This window comes from Sitophilus oryzae, unplaced genomic scaffold (assembly GCF_002938485.1).
Source record: "Sitophilus oryzae breed Bouriz unplaced genomic scaffold, Soryzae_2.0 scaffold_1974_pilon_pilon, whole genome shotgun sequence".
NCBI classification, from domain to species: Eukaryota; Metazoa; Arthropoda; class Insecta; order Coleoptera; family Curculionidae; genus Sitophilus; species Sitophilus oryzae.
In genome coordinates, this window is record NW_022146695.1 from 2,984,909 (window position 1) to 3,005,882 (window position 20,974).

At 32.2% G+C, this 20,974-nt stretch overlaps 1 protein-coding gene across 2 annotated transcripts; it reads left to right on the forward strand.

Moving 5' to 3' along the window:
- The first annotated feature begins 4,175 nt into the window (after window positions 1–4,175).
- LOC115883683 (serine protease snake-like) lies at window positions 4,176–20,686 on the forward strand. Of its 2 annotated transcripts, none has more exons than XM_030902069.1 (6): window positions 4,176–4,320; window positions 4,558–4,622; window positions 9,793–9,899; window positions 12,362–12,612; window positions 16,387–16,547; window positions 20,175–20,686. In XM_030902069.1, exons 1-6 carry the CDS (start codon window positions 4,248–4,250, stop codon window positions 20,340–20,342), a joined length of 825 nt encoding a protein of 274 aa, XP_030757929.1. In that variant the 5' UTR covers window positions 4,176–4,247; the 3' UTR covers window positions 20,343–20,686. The 2 variants fall into 2 exon arrangements, with proteins under 2 accessions (XP_030757929.1, XP_030757928.1); XM_030902068.1 differs by having other exon boundaries at window positions 4,179–4,320; window positions 4,537–4,622.
- The last annotated feature ends 288 nt before the right edge of the window (window positions 20,687–20,974 follow it).

Consider the following 20,974-nt stretch of genomic DNA (forward strand, 5'->3'; position numbering starts at 1 on the left):
AGCTTAATGCTATCCATGTATTCATGCATGGTGGGCGGAAAAGCCACCATAAAAGCTCTCTAGGGTGGGGATCCTTGACAGTTCTGTTTGACGATTCATTTGACACATTTGAATTTGATTTGAAATTTTGTGGATTTGTCAGTCTTTACGGAACTTATTTTATGTTATTTATTATTTACTCTACTACTGATAGTTGTATAAAGGTAGTAAATCTAGATGGAAATTGTGGCAGAACTTAAATTAACAGTGACACTATCGCGATTTATCGAAAAAGACTCTAAAAATAGTTGGTTGTGTACGTGCGGTAGATCTCGGCAAAAATTGAGTGAAATAATGGAACAACTTTTCGCTAGTAAGTGTCTATATAATATAGATACGTGTAGTAAACCGATCATTTATGAAATTCACTTAAATTAACTAAATTATATATTTTTGTTGCATTTTAGCTTTTATTTATTACTTGTCAAAGATTAGATGTCAAAGAATTTAGATACGTTAATTTGACTTGCTTCAGTAGCGTATCGGATGTTTGTGTTAATAAATACTTATTATAACATCTATTTTTATTAGAATTATGTATTTTTATAACAATTTTAGTAACTACCAACATTTATTCACAACGTAAAATAAAACAACAAATTATTGAGTCTACCCCACGTCTACACTACATCATAGTTTTACATTTTTTAAATAAAATTAGAACGACACTGATAAACCGGAATTTAAGTCGGCCATATTTGAGGCCCATCGCGGTGTACCTAAGATTGTTGATATGCTCCTTCCTTAGTCTTCTTATTCAAAGTTTTATAAGTTAAATATTAGGCTTTCTCTATGGATACAACTGACTAACGCGAACTGTTGCTAAGATATTTTATTAATTTTAACTGCGTTTTTAAACATTGTGAATGATCGTAAATAAACAAGTGTAAAGTGTAATTAAAACCACTAATTTATTCCACTAATTGCGAGATTCTGAATGAAGCTATACACTTCATATTTTGTAGTTTACGATCATACCAAATGTCTATATGTATCGTTTATAAGCTAAATATTATGCTTTGTCTATGGATACAACTGACTAACCCAACCTCTTGCTAGGATATTCTAGTAATTTTAATTGTGTTTTTTAAACATCGTAAACTAAAAAGTATAAAGTGTAATTGAAACCACTAATGGCGAGGTTCTGAAAGAAGCTACACCAGAACAAAGAATTTTGGTGTATTTTGGTGAATTAATGTTTTATTTTGCTGTTTAGTTCAGTCATTGGGGATTTTTGCTTGGGAAAAAGTCCGGAAGTTTTGCAACTTTGCAGGTTTATAGGTTTTGGGGTCCCTAACTAAAATCCATAAAATGCACATTTCCAGACTTGCCGCCGCGCCGGCGCCGCCAAGATGGCGCCCAAAAATTTGAGGAAAGCAGAATTAAAGAGATAAAATTTCCTATAAAAAAGGTTTTATGAGAATTTTCACTAAAGTCAACCGTTTAGGCACAAAATTCCTGGAAATTTTACAATTTTGCCTAAAATATGATATATTATGTATAGTCGATTTTCCGAAATCAAATGTCGATTAGGGTTCACTAAAACTAGTTTTAGTTTAGTTTCTTCAATTTTGTCATAAAACAGTGGCGTATCATTAATTCGCATATTAATTAATGAATAATTAATTTTAATTAATCGACTATACATAATATATCATATTTTACGCAAAATTGTAAAATTTCCAGGGATTTTGTGCTTAAACGGTTGACTTTAGTTGGTTTAAGTTGACTTTGATTAGATCCATGGGCACTAAGTCAGGTGGCCTCGACGGCCAGCGCAACGGCTGAAATCTTAGTTAGCTATTCAATTATGCTTGAAATTGACTGCAAAAATTTGCTGATAACTTCAGCGTTCAGAGGCGGTGCGTCGTCTTGCTGGAAAAAATATGTTTTCGAGTTCCATTAAGGGCATATCATCAATAAGGGGTCCAAAGCCTACTAGTTAAAAGTGGCGAACTTTTAAAAATTCTGTATTCCGAAGGGGATTATAACAAAATATCAATATATAGTGCTATATTTTTGGAAAGGTAATTTTAAATTCTTTTCAGTTAATTAAAAATATAGGGGGTGTCCCAAATAAAAAATAAATTTTTCTGTTGATAACTCTTAAATTATTAATTTTAAAAAAATTATACTTAAACCATTAAACTCTACGTAAAAAGATGCTTTGGAAATGTTTTCATAGAAATTCAAAATTTTCCATATCAAAAAAGTTACAGCAATTTGTTAAAAATGCACATTTTTGAAAAACACCCCGTAACTCCGAAACGGTAACAGATATTGATGTGCGGTTTTCACCATCATGTTTTTGATGAAAATTGAGCTTCAGACACCGATATTAGTTTTCGCCTATCTCCTATAGAAAAGGGTGTTTCCATTTAAAAGCGTCGAATTTGACCCACCCTGTACAATAACCACAGCTTAAGAAAAAAATATTATTATATTATTATTATTCTGTAAGCTGTGCAATAACTTTAGACACGGAAACTAGCATGGAAATGTCTATAATAGCCAAAATGTGACGTTGAATAAATTATTCCATTAAACCAGCCACTTATGTTAAAATGTTAAAAATAGATTTTTTCGTTATTTATGAAAATAAGTATGGAGTGTATTATATTTTCAAAAAGCCCATAACAAAGTAAATAACATAAATTAATAAAATACAGGGTGTCCCATTTAAAAAAAACATAACCTTGAATCCTATATTTCAAGAATGGCAGCTTTCATCGAAACTAGTTACGCTACTGAATTCTACGTAAAAAAACTATATGGGACTTAGTTTTCATCTTTTCGATAAGTCATAATATAACCGAGGTATACGAGGGGAGTCAAGAAATGCATCAATTTCAAATTCGCCTTGTATTTCAGGAACTAAGAGGGCTAAGACAAAGCATGTTTAGGAACATAAAAAGGCAGCGCAGTAACTCAGATTAACACAGATTTATCAGTAAGACGGAGATATAATTATAATAGCTCCCGTATATAGCGTTTGACGCCTTGGGAGTAGCAAGGTACAGCTTGCCATACTAGAGCCGTTCGGTATACAAGAAGGGTAATGTGGCTAGCACTACGCTTCAACCGCCTATTATTACCTCAGGATTGTGAATCCCAAGTACTCATTTAAGGCTGAGTCTACCTAGGTACCCAAACTATTTTTATTTTAATAAAAATAGTCGGTTGATGTAATGCCGGGTGTGGGATTCGAACCCACTACCTTGAGATTTAGTTGAGAGAAAAAACAAGGATGTATTTGGTTCCTTTAAATACCCTATTTAAAGAGACCGAGTCGGAGATCCACGGCGGCTTTTAAGCCGATGATGATGAAATAAGTGCCACATCTGTAAGTTAATCTGTGACAGTAATGTGAAAACCGCATCTTTGTTCATAAACGAGATACCCTGTACAACACACGAAAATGGAACTTACTTACTTACTGTCATTACTCGCTGACGAGTATTTGACACGCATCAGAAGATGGTTAGGCAAGGCGTTTTCTTTCATGAGCTTTTGTGTGACTGAAAAGCCCGATACGTGATGTTATACCTCTTCCGCGAAATGTTATTTCTCTCTCAACGAAAATGGAACACCCTGTACAAAATGTCCTATTTTCTATATTTCTATTCCATGCAAATTAACAATTTTAAGCAGCAGGAACTGGTATTAAAGACTGTAAACATAAAAAAAGAAAAATATTTATAAGGATCATATAGAGAAATAATGAATGAAAATTAATTAAATATTCCATTATTAAAAGCGGAAGAAAAAACCTGCTTGAAAAAATAGTCGGAGAACATTTTACCACTAGATTACCACTGGATGACCAGTATTCGGTTAATTTAGTATTTTTGTATCTCTCATAACTCAAAACCAATTCGTATAAATTATTCAAATTAACAATGTGCTTCATTTAGAGTTCTTTTCAAATATTGAAATAAGTTTTTCTATAAAATTAAATAGGGAACTTTTATCACCATTTTTAAAATTTACATAGGATTTCCTATTTTCAGCCAGTTAGTAATATAAACAAATTTGAAAGTACCTATTACTTCTTATGATTTATGACAAAAAAAAAGAAACAAATTGGGAAATACCGTGCATGTAGTTCCCCAATATTATAATCACGTCATATGAAGTTCTTTACTTCTTCAGTCTTCTGAATATCTTAGTGAAGAAGAGATCTACGCGAAATACATACAATATATACGATGAAAATACGGCATATTTTTTTATTTATTTTTGTCAGTAGAGTGAGTGTCGCCCAAAAGAATACTATGAAAAGTAAGTGTTTTTGAAATAAACTCAATTTGTACCTTTATTTATATATAAGTCATTTAAGTGTTCAATTAAGCACAAAGACGTCACGTAAGATTTTTTGTAAAATAAACATAACGTTTTTTTAAATGTAATATCTCTGTTTAACTTTCTAATTAACAAGAATTATATAATATAGTTATTTCTACCAAAAAAAGTGTGGCATTTTATTGACTTTTTTAGATGGTTTAAGTTTTATTTTACGAAGTCCAAAAGTACCTCTGGTTGTTGGTGGTGTAAGAACAAAACAAGGAGAATTTCAACATATGGTAATTAAATGAATTAAATAATATACAGGGTGGCGCACCTCATTCGCCTCGGTTAATTATACGAAAACGGAAAGATGTACAAACAATTTTCGGTATATGTAAAGAGGCAATATGCATAATTTAAAATTATTTTGAAATGTACAGGGTTTGCCAGAATTAAGATCCATACCAAAGTTATATTTTTTTTATGGAACACCCGGTATTTTATTTCATTTTTGGATTCTTGGGCATAAAATAAGGCTTTTATTATAATACGTTTAAACGCTTTAGTTTTTGAGATATTTAAAAATATTTAAATATGCATGATATAATAAAAAAGTTTGTCAACACCTTGTACAGGGTGGGTCAAATTCGACGCTTTTAAATGGAAACACCCTTTTCTATAGGAGATAGACGAAAACTAATATCGGTGTCTGGAGCCCAATTTTCATCAAAAACATGATGGTGAAAACCGTACATCAATATCTTTTACCATTTCAGAGTTACGGGGTGTTTTTCAAAAATGTGCATTTTTAACAAATCGCTGTAACTTTTTTGATATGGAAAATTTTGTATTTCTATGAAAACATTTCCAAAGCATCTTTTTACGTAGAATTTAATGGTTTAAGTATAATTTTTTTAAAATTAATAATTTAAGAGTTATCAACAGAAAAATTAATTTTTTATATGGGACACCCTTTATATTTTTAATTAGCTGCAAAGAATTTAAAATTACCTTTCCAAAAATATACCACACTTGATATTTTGTTATAATCCCCTTCGAAATACAGAATTTTTAAATGTTCGCCACTTTTAACTAGTAGGCTTTGGACCCCTTATTGATGATATGCCCTTAATGGAACTCGAAAACATATTTTTTCAGCAAGACGACTCTGAAAGCTGAAGTTATCAGCAAATTTTTGCAGCCAATTTTAAGAATAATTGAATAACTAACCAAGATCCCAAACTTCGGCCGTCGAGGCCGCCTGACTTAGTGCCCATGGATCTAATCCTATGGATATATTTGCGGAAGAATAAAGGTTCCTTATTCCATATAATCTAGACAAAAATTAGAAATACTTAGCAGTTATGAGAGGATATCTTTCACCCCCACTGAGTTAATGAATTCCGCGAAAATGTTCAAAAACTGCCCCGTCTGTCCATAACAGAAGACGGTCGATATGTCGAACACCTGTAGCAAAATCTCATGTCTTGGTTTGCTATTTATTTTTATTGTTATTAGATATAGCTTAAATGTGTTGATGTTGGTTAAATATATTTTAAATTGTTATAAAATTCTGCATCTCTCATAACAAATATTATTTTCGTTTTAATTGATGCTCACAGCTTGAATTTTTTGCATTATAGCCGGTGCCGTTCAAAGCCTACTCATTTAAAGCGGGCAAATTTTTATATACTCTATATCTCGAAGAGGAATCGAGAAAAATATCAAGTGTGATATATTTTTGGAAAGGTAATTTTAAATTCTTTTCAATAAACTAAAAATATACAGGGTGTCTCGTATAAAAAATCAAATTTTCTGTTAATAATTCTTAAATTATTAATTTTAAAAAAATTATACTTAAACCATTAAATTCTACGTAAAAAGGTACTTTGGAAACGTTTTCATAGAAATACAAAATTTTCCATAACAAAAAAGTTAGAGCGATTTATTAAAAATGCATATTTTTGAAAAACACCCCGTAACTCCGTTATATTTTTTTCTTATGGAACACCCGGTATTTTATTTCATTTTTGGATTCTTGGGCATAAAATAAGGCTTTTATTATAATCCGTTTAAAAGCTTTGGTTTTTCATATATTTAAATATGCACGATATAATAAAAAAGTTTGTCAACACCCTGTACATTAATTTTCAGAGTTAATTCTTGTTCTGATTTTGAAGCCAGAGTAATAAACTTTACTAAAAAATTGTATTGCTTCCTTAAATGTATACAGGGGTATCAAAAATTGCTGGCTTATTTTAATTATTTATTTTACATAAAAACTTCGTTATTTCAAATACAACACTATGTATTTTTTAAAATAAGTCGAAGCAGATTTAAATGCCCTTTCAAACTATGTTAGGGTTTCTTATACCTATCTGGCTCAGATTTTGAATAAAAAGCGATTTTTCAATAAAATGGCAATCAAGGCCATGGCAATTTGCTAGTGACAGTTAGTAGCTATTTTCAAAATCGACATTAGTTTATGAACTTTATTTAAATATATGACAGAGTTTACTTTTATTTAATTTACCTACCATAGTTTAATAAGTAGTAGCTGTTTGATTTATATTATGATGACTTGTAGATATATTGGACTTTCTATAAAAGAACCAATTAAAGCAAATTTATTTTCTTCACTTCCAACGACACGTTTCTGCCTAATAGATTTTTCATATACCACACTATCAGCTCTGCGCAATAGAAACAGTAGTTTTTCAAAGGAACGCTTGTCAAAAAAAATCCTATTTCAATATCTTTGAGCATAAACCCTTCAGCGTCAAACTGTCCTCACAAAATAAAATCACTAGTATCATACCCATTCCTTACGCCAGCAGATACTGCTTCATTTTTCTTGATAAAATAATAAATACTTATAACCTTATTGTAGGTAAATTAAATAAAAATAACCTGTTATAAATTTAAATAAAGTCCATAAACTAATGGCGATTTTGAAAATAGCTAAGAAAATTGCCATGGCGACACACCAGCTATCTTGATTGCAATTTTATTGAAAAATCGCTTTTATTCAAAATCTAAGCCAGATAGGATAAAAACCCTAATATAGTTTGAAAGAGCATTTAAAACTGCTTCGACTTATTTAATAAAAATATACAGAGTTGTTCACCACATACTACACGGAGTATTGTAGCTAAGCGATTAGATTTCTGCAAATTGTAAGTTTTGGGTTCGTTGAAGGACTATTAGAGGTACAATTTAAAAATATTTTTACAAGATACAGAGTATCCCAAATAAATAAAAAATATCAAAGTTGTTTTTTTTAAATGGAACACCCTGTATATTGTTACATTTTTAGTTTCTACGATTAAAATAAAGGTAAATTTGATTCAGATTTGTTACACTTAAACCTTACCGTTTTCGAAATATTTTCAATTTTGTGAAATTGCAGTAAAAATTTTAATGCTTCATTTCTCCAAAAGTATCAAAGTTTTTAATATTAAATATTTACTGAAGTTTATTTATTGGTCAGTTATTGCGTTGCAATAATAAAAATATTACGACCTCATACAGAGTGTCTAAAAAATTATTTTTATTTATAATTTCTAGCTTTAAACGGCAATAACTTGTTTAATTTAAATGGAACACCTTGTATATTTTATGAGAATCCGATGCACAATTTAATGGTCTATCAAATTTTATTATACCACTTTTTACCCATCTCTTCAAGTTTTCGTATAAAATGCATTTTCTTATAATTTAGAACTCATTTATCAATATACCCATGGAATATTGACATTTTAGATTATTTTTAAAGAGTACAGATACAGTATGTCTGTCCGTTCTGGAGCTACGAGGTATCCGTGAGAGGGGAAACGATATTTCTCTCGATGTTTTTCCTAAAAAATAGACGACGCGTCCCGTCAATAAAAATTCGACAAATTTGCAAGTAGACAATAAAATGAGTGGGCGGAGCGATTTGCGGTGACGTACTCGTCAAGTCGACGTATAAAATATATTGCTGTTTATTTAAATGTTTTTTGTCCGCATTCCTTTCATAGACACAGATCCAGCAGACGTACTTTACTAATATTGTTAATATAGTTAAAAAATTGTTTAAATATTTGTTAAAGAGAACCTAATTAATATGATTCTAGTATTCAAACTACATTAATTGACTGTTTGCGTTGATTAATAAGACTACTTAATAATACTTGCTCCAAATACTAAAAAACTGAATTTTGTATGGGTATTGGCCAGACGTTGTGGTAAAAAGTAACACCTTAAAAATTTTATTTTATTTTTTCACGAATGCTTATTTATAACAACAGAGACGTTAATTTTCATAACGTTTATCATATTGATTTCTGATTCAAATCCACATTTATTTAGAATAATTTATTAACTAACACAATTAAGTATGTAATTAGTTAATATTTAGGCGGAAGTAATGGTGATATAATTAATTAATATATCAATTGTGATTTTCTTGGTTATAGGTTTCTTTATTAAAAATTAAATGATTTCTGGAAGTTTTTAAATCGTTTATTTGGCGAAGTTTCAATTTTTTATGCAAATCTTTCTCAAGGCATCTAAAATATTTTATGATATAAAATCATTTATCAATATTCCATGGGTATATTGATAATTGAGGTGTAAATTATAAGAAAATGCATTTTTTTACGAAAACTTGAAGGGATAGATAAAAATGATATAATACAATTCGATAGACAATTAAATTGTGCATATGATTCTCCTAAAATATATAGGGTGTTCCATTTAAATTAAACAAGTTATTGCCGTTTAAAATTAGAAATTATTTAAAATAAATTTTTAGACAATCTGTATGAGGTAGTATTGTTTGTATTATTACAACACAATAACTGATCAATAAATAAACTTTAGTTAATATTTAGTATTAAAAACTTTGATACCCTTGGAGAAATGAAGCCTTAAACATTTTACTGCAATTTCACAAAATTGAAAATATTTCGAAAACGGTAAAATTAAGTGTGATAAACCTTAATCAAATTTACCTTTATTTTAATCGTAGAAACTAAAAATGTAATAATATACAGGGTGTTTCATTTATAAAAGACAACTTTGATATTTTTTATTTATTTGGGACACTCTGTATATTGTAAAAATATTTTTAAATTGTACCTCTAATAGTCCTTCAACGAATTCAAAATTTACAATTTGTAAAAATCGAATCGTTTAGCTACAATACTCCGGGTCGTATGTGGTGAACAACCCTGTATAGTGTTGCATTTGAAATAACGAAGTTTAAGTTTTTTTGATGCGACAGCGTGCTGTCATTTTTTAACAAAGATATAAAGATTATAAGAAAAAAAAAGTGCTCTCTGAGATTCAAACGAGTTTTTATTAATTAGAAATTTTAATTGGTAATGGTTCTGACGTCTTTAATGACGTGCACGCCAACTTTAATTGATTTCTCTATAAAATAATGGTTAAATGTAAAATAAGTAACAAGGGTAACTTTTGTAGGTTGCTCTTGGCTATGGAGAAAGAAATGATCCTATGTTTTTATGTGGAGGTTCATTGATAAGCCCTCAATTCATTTTAACCGCTGCTCATTGTGCAGATACACTTGAGTAAGTATACTTCATAGTATAATAAATAGTTAATTTAAAAAAAAATCCCAGAAATATCTACTTTTTCAAGAATTTCAACAACAAAATAATATTGAGTATAATACGCAAATCAATTTTCAAGAAACATAAATACATTTTTTAATAGGTTTAACTATTAAATCGTGTATAACATATCATTAGAATCTACCCATGTGGGACCTTGAATTAAGATGTTTTAGAAAAATATTAATCATTCATCATCTACTAAGAAATATATATTATTTTTTTCTTTATATTACAATTATTTTTGAATTAAGTATAATATTACTATGTAGAATATACCCTGTAATCGAATGAAAACCACGTCACTGTAAGCGTCATTTTTGTGTCATATACAGGGTGAGTCTTAAATAAGTGCAAATATTTTCAGAGCTGGTAGATCTCGATAAAAGAAATATATTTTCCCTTTGCCGTTTTTCAAATAAGTCCAAAATAACCGAGTTATTTTAATTTGAAAATTTCCAAAAAAATTATTTTATGCTTAATTTTAGGAACCAACCACTGATTTTTTCTGGTTTTTATTTCTTGTAAGTACATCAAAGTACATCAAAGTCTCAAAAGAATGAAAAATGGACGGTCACCAGGTCCTGGTAATATTGTAGCCGAATTGTTAAAGTGTGGAACCCAAAGATTGCGCTGGCGTCTGGCAGAGCTATTTAACCAGTGCTGCCTGCAAAGTAAACTACCCCGAGAATGGCGAGTGGCTCACATATTGTCCATCTTTAAAAAGGGAAATCGTAACGACCCCACTTGTTATAGAGGCCTAAGCAATAACAGTTCGGTCAGCAGACTTTTTGGAAAGGTGCTACAGGGTAGGCTCAGGGACAGTATTGGTGACAAAATCTCGGAAGACCAAAGCGGATTCACACCGGGGAAATCTTACACAGATAACCTTTTTGTCCTGCAGCAGGTGATGGGAAAAAAGATAGCAGTAGATCAAGAAGTCCATCTAGCATTTATTGATTTGGAGAAAGCGTACGACTCTATTCCCCGCAGCAAGATATGGGAAGTATTGAATATCTTAGAAGTAGATAGACCTTTGCTTAAGATAATAAAAGAGCTATATAAAGAAAATGAATCGTACGTTAAGATAGGACACAGGCTATCTAATCCAATTAACACCACAAAAGGGTTGCGACAAGGATGCAGCTTATCTCCTCTGATCTTCAACGCTTACGTCGAATTAGCCCTTAGGGAATGGAAGACGAAATATCAAGGTATGGGAATACCCATTGGGGACAACACACTATTTACCCTGAGCTTTGCAGACGATCAGGTCGTGATTGCGCAGGACTCATACGATCTAGAGTTCATGACTAAGAGGCTTTATCAAGTATACAACAAATGGGGACTTCAGGTTAGTCTAAAGAAGACCGAATACTTAGCTGTCAATTCCAACACTTGTTTTGAAGTCTTCATTAATGATAACGTCCAGATTCAACAAGTAGACAAATTTAAATACCTGGGTGCTACTATCAACAACGAGGGTTTGGGCAAAGAAGAAATACAAACCCGAATTCAGAAGAGCAAACAAGTTATTGGATGTCTTAACAGCCTCTGGTGGGATCGAAACTTATCTGCAACAACTAAAATGAGACTTGGAAGAACATTGGTGGAGTCAGTTCTTTGCTATGGTTCAGAGCTGTGGACTCTGAGTGCAGACGCGAAGCGCAAAATCCAAGTTGTTGAAATGGACTACCTTAGAAGAAGTGCAGGTATATCTAGGATGGAAAAAAAGACAAACATCGAGGTCAGGCGTATCATGAATGCATCGGAGGAGACAGTACTGGATCGAATCGAATAATCCAGCTTAAAATGGTTTGGACATGTTCTGCGTATGCCGGAGAACAGGTGGCCAAAAAGAGTTTTTCAATGGGCTCCCCAGGGCAGAAGAAAGAGAGGTAGACCTAGAAAATCCTGGAACGGAACGGTTACGGAAGCAATGGAAGCTCGTAACCTAGAAGCTGATGACGCTCTAAATCGAGATGTGTGGCGTAGGTTAACGGGAAGGCAGCAAAAGGCTGTAGTTGGAAATGAGTATTAAATACTTAAACCAAATCCCGTTTATAAAAAAAAATATTTCTTGTAAATTTAATCCACTACCTATGTTGCCATATTATCAAGAAATTGTTTTTTTAACTAAAAAGTAAAAAAAAATCCAATTTTTTTTCAAAATTCCAAAATTTTTTTGCAAAAAAAAACCTTGTAATCGTGTTTCTGCACTACGCCTAAAAATATTTGCACTTATTTAAGACTCACCCTGTATATTCAAATTAATTTTCTATTGAAGAAAATCTAGAAAATAGAAATTAAGGACACTATTGCTGATATAGAAAAAATACTCAGTAGGTAATTTATTTTCTTTATTACTTGTAATTTGTAATTCATGCACTAATTGACTATAAAATATCTAATTTTTGTAGGGGTTCGGTACAAGTTGTACGTATCAACACAATCACTCTGGAAACCCCATTTCGAAAGTACATGGACATAGACGTGCAGAAAACGATAATTCATCCTAAATATAAGCCTCAGTCAAATTACAACGACATAGCTTTGTTGAAACTATCTAAAAACGTACCTTCCTTCATAAAACCCGCTTCTTTGCACAACACCAGTACGATATCTAGAAAAATTCTAACGGCTATAGGATGGGGCAGAACTGATTTTGCTGGTACGTAAATAAATAAGTCACTGTATAAAAAAATAGTGAAGGCAGTGGCGGATACAGAGGGGGGCTCATGGTGCCAAGGCTCCCCCTAATATCTATAAATTGGGTTAAATATTAGACTTTTGTGTTAAAAATGGCACTCTAAAAAGTATATTCTACATTACTTTTTATTTGTGCCCCCTCCTAAAGTAAATTCCGCTTTCCCCCCCCCCATAAAATAAATTCCGCCACTGAATGAAGCGGTGAGTGCATATTAGATGCACTCACCTGTACGGAAAACGAACGCTTTAAAATTTTGATGTATTTTTAAGTTTAATACAGGGTGGTCCGAACTGTATTCCGAAAACTTCGGCAGCATATTCTGCAGATAAAAATAAGTAAAAAAGTTCGTATAAATGTATGTCCTAAAATGCTTAGTTTCGGAGATACAGGGGCTAGAAGTTTCATTTTTGTTACGATTTTTTTCCAAATAATTTCTGAAGTAACGTAAAATTGGTGCTTGGGAGTTTTGTGACACGAGAAATTTGATTTTGATGTCAAAATGACTCCTATTTGTAGGGGGCGCCATCTACATGTGTTTTAACTGTTTTGAAGAGTAATAACTTTTCGTCCGTACCTGTATAAAACTAATGAATGAAAAAATATACATTTCCATGACTTTTTACGTAAAAAATATCTCTTGATAAAAATCGCTACGAGCAACCGTTCTCAAGATATTTTGAATGGAAATAGTCAATACATGTCATTATTGACAAAAATAAGCACACGTTGAGTATAGCTATTTGACTGAAATAATAAATTTTTATTTTTTAAATTAATAGAATTTCTATTGAACTTTTGGCACAAAAAGATTTCAAAATTATGATTTCAATTTAATAACTGTTTAGTCAACATGTTTAATTATGTCAGTGATGACAGGCATTGATAATTTCGATTCCAAATATCTCGAGAACCATTACTCTTGGCGATTTTTACCAAGAGACCTTTTTTATGTAAAAAAATCGAGAATGTATATTTTTTTACTCACTAGTTTTATACAGGTATGGACGAAAAGTTATTACTCTTCAAACCAGTTAAAAAATATATAGGTGGCGCCCTCTACAAGTAAGAGTCATATTGACAAGAAAATCGAATTTCTCATGTCAAAAAACTACCAGACACCAATTTTCATCCAAATATTGACGTTACTTCATAAATTATTTGGAAAAAATCGAAATAAAAATGAAACTTCTACACCCTGTATCTCCGAAACTAAGCATTTTAGGACATACATTTATACGAACTTTTTTACTTATTTTTATCTGCAGAATATGCTGCCGAAGTTTCCGGAATACAGTTCGGACCACCCTGTATATTGTGTTTCAGTGGACCAATTACAGTCTTTTTCTAAAATTCGCAAATACGTCACTGTTAGTTTAAGTTCTGACACCAATATACTTCGAGATATATTACCTCTGAACAAACCCAAGTGTAAAATTAATAATAAATAACATAAAATAAGCTAAGAAAAGCCCTACAAAATTTCGGATCAAATCACAAAACATCCCCCTTTAAAATTTTGATATACGTCATGAAATGAAAGTAAAAGAAGCGCCTCCTTGAGTTTGTTCGCGCACTAAATTCATGCTATATCGATCTCTATATTTATTTATTTTTAGCCGACCATACGCCATACCAACAGGTATGGTAGGCTATTAAGATCGGCAAAAAAAAGTTTTTTTTAATTTCACTCAAAATGAGTTATTTGGGTCATAAATGACCTAAATACAAAATATTTTCATGGTGTCTGTCTGTCCGTCTGTCTGTAACACGATAACTCAAAAACCGCCAAACCGATTTTAACCAAATTTGGCACAAAAATACTGTGGCAACCGAGAATCTGGCCATTAGTTTTTGGTGGGTGTGGGGAGTTGGTAAGGGGGTATGGTAGGGGGTTAAAAATTTTAAAAATCGTAACTCCAAAATTACAGTAGCTAGCGAAACGCGGTTTTCATTTTAAGATTAGGAATAATATTTGCAACAAAATTTGTAATAACAACAAAATAAGTCAAAGTCGCAGTTTTTGAGATGAAAAAAATTGGAAAAATTCCTTTACTTTGAAACTAAAAGAACTGCCTACCAACTTTTTATTAACATATTTTAGTATGGGCGGTTATACTTGCCTTCCGGCGCCAATTTTCTTTGAATATTAAGGGGCGTCCAGACCGGATGAGCGAGCAGGAGCGAGCAAGAATTCGAGTATATTCTATGGGAACGCTTAACGAGCGAGCGAATGATTGCTTGCTCGCGCTCGACGCTGTTCCATGCCGTGTCGGTACATCAAAGAAAATTCGCGCTATTGCACGTTCGGTTTGGACGGGATTTTGTTTACCACGTTTGCGATCAAATATCAAAAATGGAATGGCCGAATGAAGTTGTTTCAGAACTAATAGAGGAGTACAAAAATCGCCAAGACCCGTAAGGTTATTTTGCTAGCCTTTCACTAGGTAAAATTGCTTTTCGGTAATTGGTATCACTTTTCATTATTTTTATGTCAATTAAATCTAAAATAAGGTATTAAAATTTGTAAGTGACATCCGACAAAAGTTCTTAAATATTCCAGAATGTTCTGTATCAACAACGTTTAGTAAATTGTTACAACCATGAGAAACTCGATTTTTAAAGAGTTCCACCATCTCCTCTGCAATCGTTTTCTCTTTTGACGTTTCAACAATTTATAAAATACAATGAAAGACGCTCAAGCAATAATTTTTTCCGACATTATGAATAAGAAGTGCCACACACCGATCAACGCCGAACATACAAATAATCGCTAGGTCTGGACGGAAGCTGATCATGTGCTCGAGAGCAGCAGAAATCACGACCGAATTTGAATAAATGTTTGCTCGCGCTCGTTACTGCTCGCTCATCTGGTCTGGACGCCCCTTTACAGACACATTTTTTTTAATTGTAACGAAATAGGTTTATTAAATTACATTACATATTAAAAATTACAATGAAAAATTGTAGGTAATTTATATATAACACATAATTTATCTTTAATATACCTAGTTTCTTACAATAAAAAAGTGTTTATATCAATACCCGATCGAACGTTTAGAAAAACAAAACAATTATTGATGTTATTATAAATTATGTATTTTACATACATATAAACTGAAAAAAAAACGCACAAACCAATTCGAATCTTTCCGAGGATTTGGAAAACGAAAAAAACTGTCATTCTCGGTCGAAAAAAGCTACTGCAATTAAATATAAATAATTAAATTAAAATGCACTTGATAAAATAAGTATAAATACACCAGTAATTAATGAGAAAATTGTCAAAACCATACACCGAATATTTACAAAACACAACGAAATAAAAATATTGACATATTTAAAAAACAAATGAATATTTGTTAACTTTTGAATGACTAGCAGCACCTCCAGCACCTCTAGTGTTTGTTCGCACAGTATAGCTTTTACTTCCAGTAATTGCCATTACAGAAAATGTTCTAAAAGGGAATGTTTTGTGGATCAAATTCAAAGGTGTCAATCTGGTGTCAATTGAAACGTCCAATGCAATTGCAATGCAATTCCTTCCTTAGACTTTTCATTCAAAGAATTCATTCTATTTGACTGATGCTGTATGATAAAACTTGATAAATTATCATATTTTTTTTTATTTTATGGATAAAGGGAGTCATATCTTTTTATTCTTAATATAATTTAACATTTTTGACTCTATGTAGGTCTAAAGTAGAGAGCAATCTCTTAGCACTAAAACTATTTTAGGACCTTCTTCAAATGACTTGTTAAAAGTCAATTTGGAAGTCTATTCAAAAGCACGATGCAATCCTTTCTATAAAAACGTGAATAAATTGTCAAGAGGCATAGATAATAAAATCCAGATATGTGCTGGTGGACAGAGAAATGAGACCAAAGATACCTGTCAAGTAAGTCTTAACAGATAAGTAATATTTTATTAAAAATAATAGTAAAAATAATAAAATACAAATAAATTAATAGTTATTTACTACTCCTATAGATATAAGCATTTTAGGAAGCATTTTATACACGCAAGAATGTTTAAAAGTGAGAACGTAGTTCGAGCATTTAATTTTCTTAAGTGGATTAAATGCAACTAAAACACGAATGTAATACGTTTTATCCATCCATTTGTAGATATACAGGGTGGTCCGAATTGTATTCCGGAAACTCCGGCAGCATATTCTGCAGATAAAAATAGGTAAAAAAGTTCTTATAAATGTATGTCCTCAAATGCTTAGTTTCGGAGATACAGGGTGTAGAAATTTTATTTTTATTTCGATTTTTTCCAAATAATTTCTGAAGTAACGTCAATATTAAGATGAAAATTGGTGTCTGGGAGTTTTTTGACATGAGAAATTTGATTTTGATGTCAATATGACTCCTACTGGTAGAGGGCGCCACCTACATGCGTTCTAACTATTTTGAAGCGTAATAACTTTTTGTCCGTAACTGTATAAAACTACCGAGGAAAAAATATACATCTCTGTGATTTTTTACCTAAAAAAGATATCTTTGTGAAAATCGCTACGAGCAACCGTTCTCAAGGAATGGAAATATTCAATACATGCCATTATTGATGAAAAATAAACACGTTGAGTAGGTACTTATTTCGCTGAAATAATAAATTTGGGAAATTTTTATTTTTTTAAATTAATCATAATTTTTTTGCAAAAAAACGATGATAAAACAGTTGTTGTTGAACTTTTGGTACAAAAACATTTCAAATTTATGATCTCAGTCTAATAACTACTTAGTCAACATGTTTAATTTATGTCAGTGATGCAGATATTGATAATTTCGATTCCAAATATCTCGAAAACCATTACTCGTAGCGATTTTTACCAAAAAACCTTTTTTACGTAAAAAGAGTCGTAAATGTATATTTTTTTATTCAGTAGTTTTATACAGGTACAGACGAAAAGGTATTACTCTTCAAACCAGTTAAAAAATATGTAGGTGGCGCCCTCTATAAGTAGGAGTCATATTGACATCAAAATCAAATTTCCCAAGTCAAAAAACTTCCAGACACCAATTTTCATCCAAATATTGACGTTACTTCATAAATCATTTGGAAAAAATCGATATAAAAATGAAACTTCAACACCCTGTATCTCCGAAACTAAGCATTTTAGGACATACATTTATACGAACTTTTTTACATATTTTTATCTGCAGAATATGCTGCCGAAGTTTCCGGAATACAATTCGGACCACCCAGTATATTTAAATTATAAAAAATTAATAGGAGAAAATTAGCAGCAAAAGGGAAAAATGCATTTTTCATAACAATCTTTGCTTGTTCTAAAATGGTTAATCCCGTTTATACTTTTCCAAATTTCCATACCGTTTTAGAGGAAATAGAAATAAACATGAAAATATGGTTCAATTTTTTCCAAGTCCTAAAAATTAAAAGGCGTTTTTATGGTAATATATATATATATATATATATATATATATATATATATATATATATATATATATATTTGATTTCATTCTTTGATAGATGGCTATTATTAACTCTGATTAACGTCATGTTTTTTGCGGTTGCTAAAGTATCACATTTTCCGACAACTATTATCACTCTTTCCAGCATTGAACTGAATAAATTTATGCTTTTTAATATTTTCGAACAGCAAGAAATATGACGATAACTCAAATTCTATTAATAACGATCTATCAAAGAACGAAAACGAAATTATATACCATAAAAATATTGTTATGAAGAATGCATTTTTCTCAAAATGTCAATAATAAAAAAAAATCCTCTTGTAAAGACAAACTAGGAACATGTAGAAGAAGAAGAATGTAGATGTTTAGTTAGGATCTATTGTGTGCTCCCCTTTCTTGAGTTATAACGAGTTATAACTCATCATACAGTCTGAAAGCTTTTAACAAAAGTCAGTATGTGGGACGGCTCCACAGAGGCCATCCTCGACATCAGCCGTACCAAAATTCATGGCACGAATGGTCGCCGCCGCCGTCTCGGCGCTCTCAGTGATAAGGTGTTCTTGTGTTTTCCCATTTTCCCCACAGAATCTGCATTCGCCGTTGTTTCTCATCTTCAGCCTACTAAGGTGTTTGTTGAGAGGACAGTGTCCTGTGAGAACAATCCGATGATTGTTTTTTTTTACTCAAATCAAGGAAAACCTTTGATTTTTCTCGGTCGTAAGTTCTGATGAACTTCTTTTTCGTGTGTCTCAAACCATTGGAGGGCTGGTTTTAGTTGGTTTCAGGAAAAACAGAACGGTTTTGATCCAAGTAGTGGAGTGTTCGCTCCTTTTGTAGCTAGATCATTTACTTTTTCATTGCCTTCTATCCCTTGATAAGTGGGCACCAAAGAGTAGATAATATCTATCTATCTTATCTACTCTTTGCGGGCACCCAGGATAGGAGGGCTTTATTTTCTTTGCCTAATTTGTTCAGCTTCTCTAGGCTTTCTTTGACCAACTTCGAGTTGATGGTTACTGATGAGTTGATCGCGTTTAGTGCTGCTTGACTATCGGATAAAATGACTATTTTCTGTTTTTGATAGTTCCTATCTAAGATAAATTGTACGCACGTACGCATCTTTCGATAGCGTAGATTTCTGCTTAAAGGATGCTCCAGCATCCTTTAAGCAGAAATCTACGGCACCTAATCCATTAGGTGCCCATTGATTCGGAATGTTTAGTTTTCGGCCCAAATACTTCCGTGTCCCTGCTTTGGTTTTGTAAGGATCAGTATACCACGTTATGGTATGGTCTTTTACATGCTGAGCAAACGTTTCTCCCTTCCAATCCGTTTTATTACTGAATACTACAGCGAGATGTTTTTCAAAGTTTTAAATTCTTGGTTTGTCATCCACTGGGAGTTGGAGAAGTGGAATTTTCTTTCTGAGGGTGTTCCAAGTCCCTGGCCTGAAAATTCTCCCAGTACTGTATCCTCCAACGACCATTCTAATCATTGTCGCATTGGCATAACTACCAACGACAATGTACATTGGTGTTAGGTCTAGCATGACCTCCATTTCTGCTGTTGGGCATGTTTTCATGGCACCTGTAATGCAGATGCATGCCAGTCTCTGTACTTTGCACAGGTTTTGCCTTGCTGTACGTTGCTCTAGTTTTGCGTACCAAGCAACTGCTTCATAGGTAATCATGAGTCTTACTATCATGATATACATCGAGCGCAAAATGTTACGGGCGCAGCCCCATCTATTTCCTGAAAGTCTTCTGCATTTCACGAGAGCCTTCGTGGCTTTGCTGGTAATGTTTTTAATGTGCCTGTTCCAGAGAAGTTTACTGTCCAGGGTTATTCCCACATATTTGACTTCCTGCGATGGCAGTATTTCCTTTCCATCTAGATGGATTCTTTTCAAGTTTCCGGGGACATACTGTTACATTGTTATTTTATTTATTCCACTAGTGGAGTAATGCGGACTAGTGTGGACTAGTGGAGTATTGTTTATCCCACTAGTGAATAAAATATTTTAACTTTAAACGCTTTATGTGAGTGTGAGTATGAAATAATTAATTAAATTAAGTTATTTTTAGGGTGATTCTGGAGGTCCATTAAGCTACAAAAAAGGACAAAAACATCATCTAGTTGGCATTACTTCCTTTGGAAAAGCGTGTGGACTGGCAAGAGTACCTGCAGTGTATACCAGAGTATCTGCATACGTACCCTGGATAAAATCGATAGTTTGGAAGAAAAAATCGTAATAATGAAGAAAATAAAACATTTCTTCTCGGAGAAAAAAGTTTACAGAATTGTTTTCAAAGCCTGCCATGTTATTGTTCAAATGATTTGCCTGTTCATGTCCAGCCGTCCAAGTATTTTTATATTAAGAGAAAAAAAGTTTGCGCAGTTTAAAATGTACTATCTACAGTCAACTGAGTAACCTATCCACCAATAGCTGTAAAAAAGGTGTTGACTTTTTATAGTAAAAATGGGTTTCCGAGATATTTCTCTTTTGTATTTTAATCGCTTGTACAGTAAAGAAGAAGATATATTCTTGTACTAATTATTTTTTATTCTCCAGAAACATGGCAAGCTTTTTGTTAAGTTTTAAGTTCAATATTTTGTATCAAGTTAATAATAAATTGAACTTTGTTTATGGGCCGAAATAAAAAATGAACAGAATGAGCATAGACGCGTATTTTATGCAGGTCAAATTCAAGTGTATGATTTCGCTCAGGTCAGGCCAACAACCTGTGCAGATAATCAGGTTTGCACAGGCGCAGGCGGTCTGTTCGAAAAAACCTGAGCGTATGTGGAGACCCTAATTGATTATTATATATGGTTTTATTAAATCATAAAGAAATGTATCTAACAAAATGTCAAAACCAGTGAA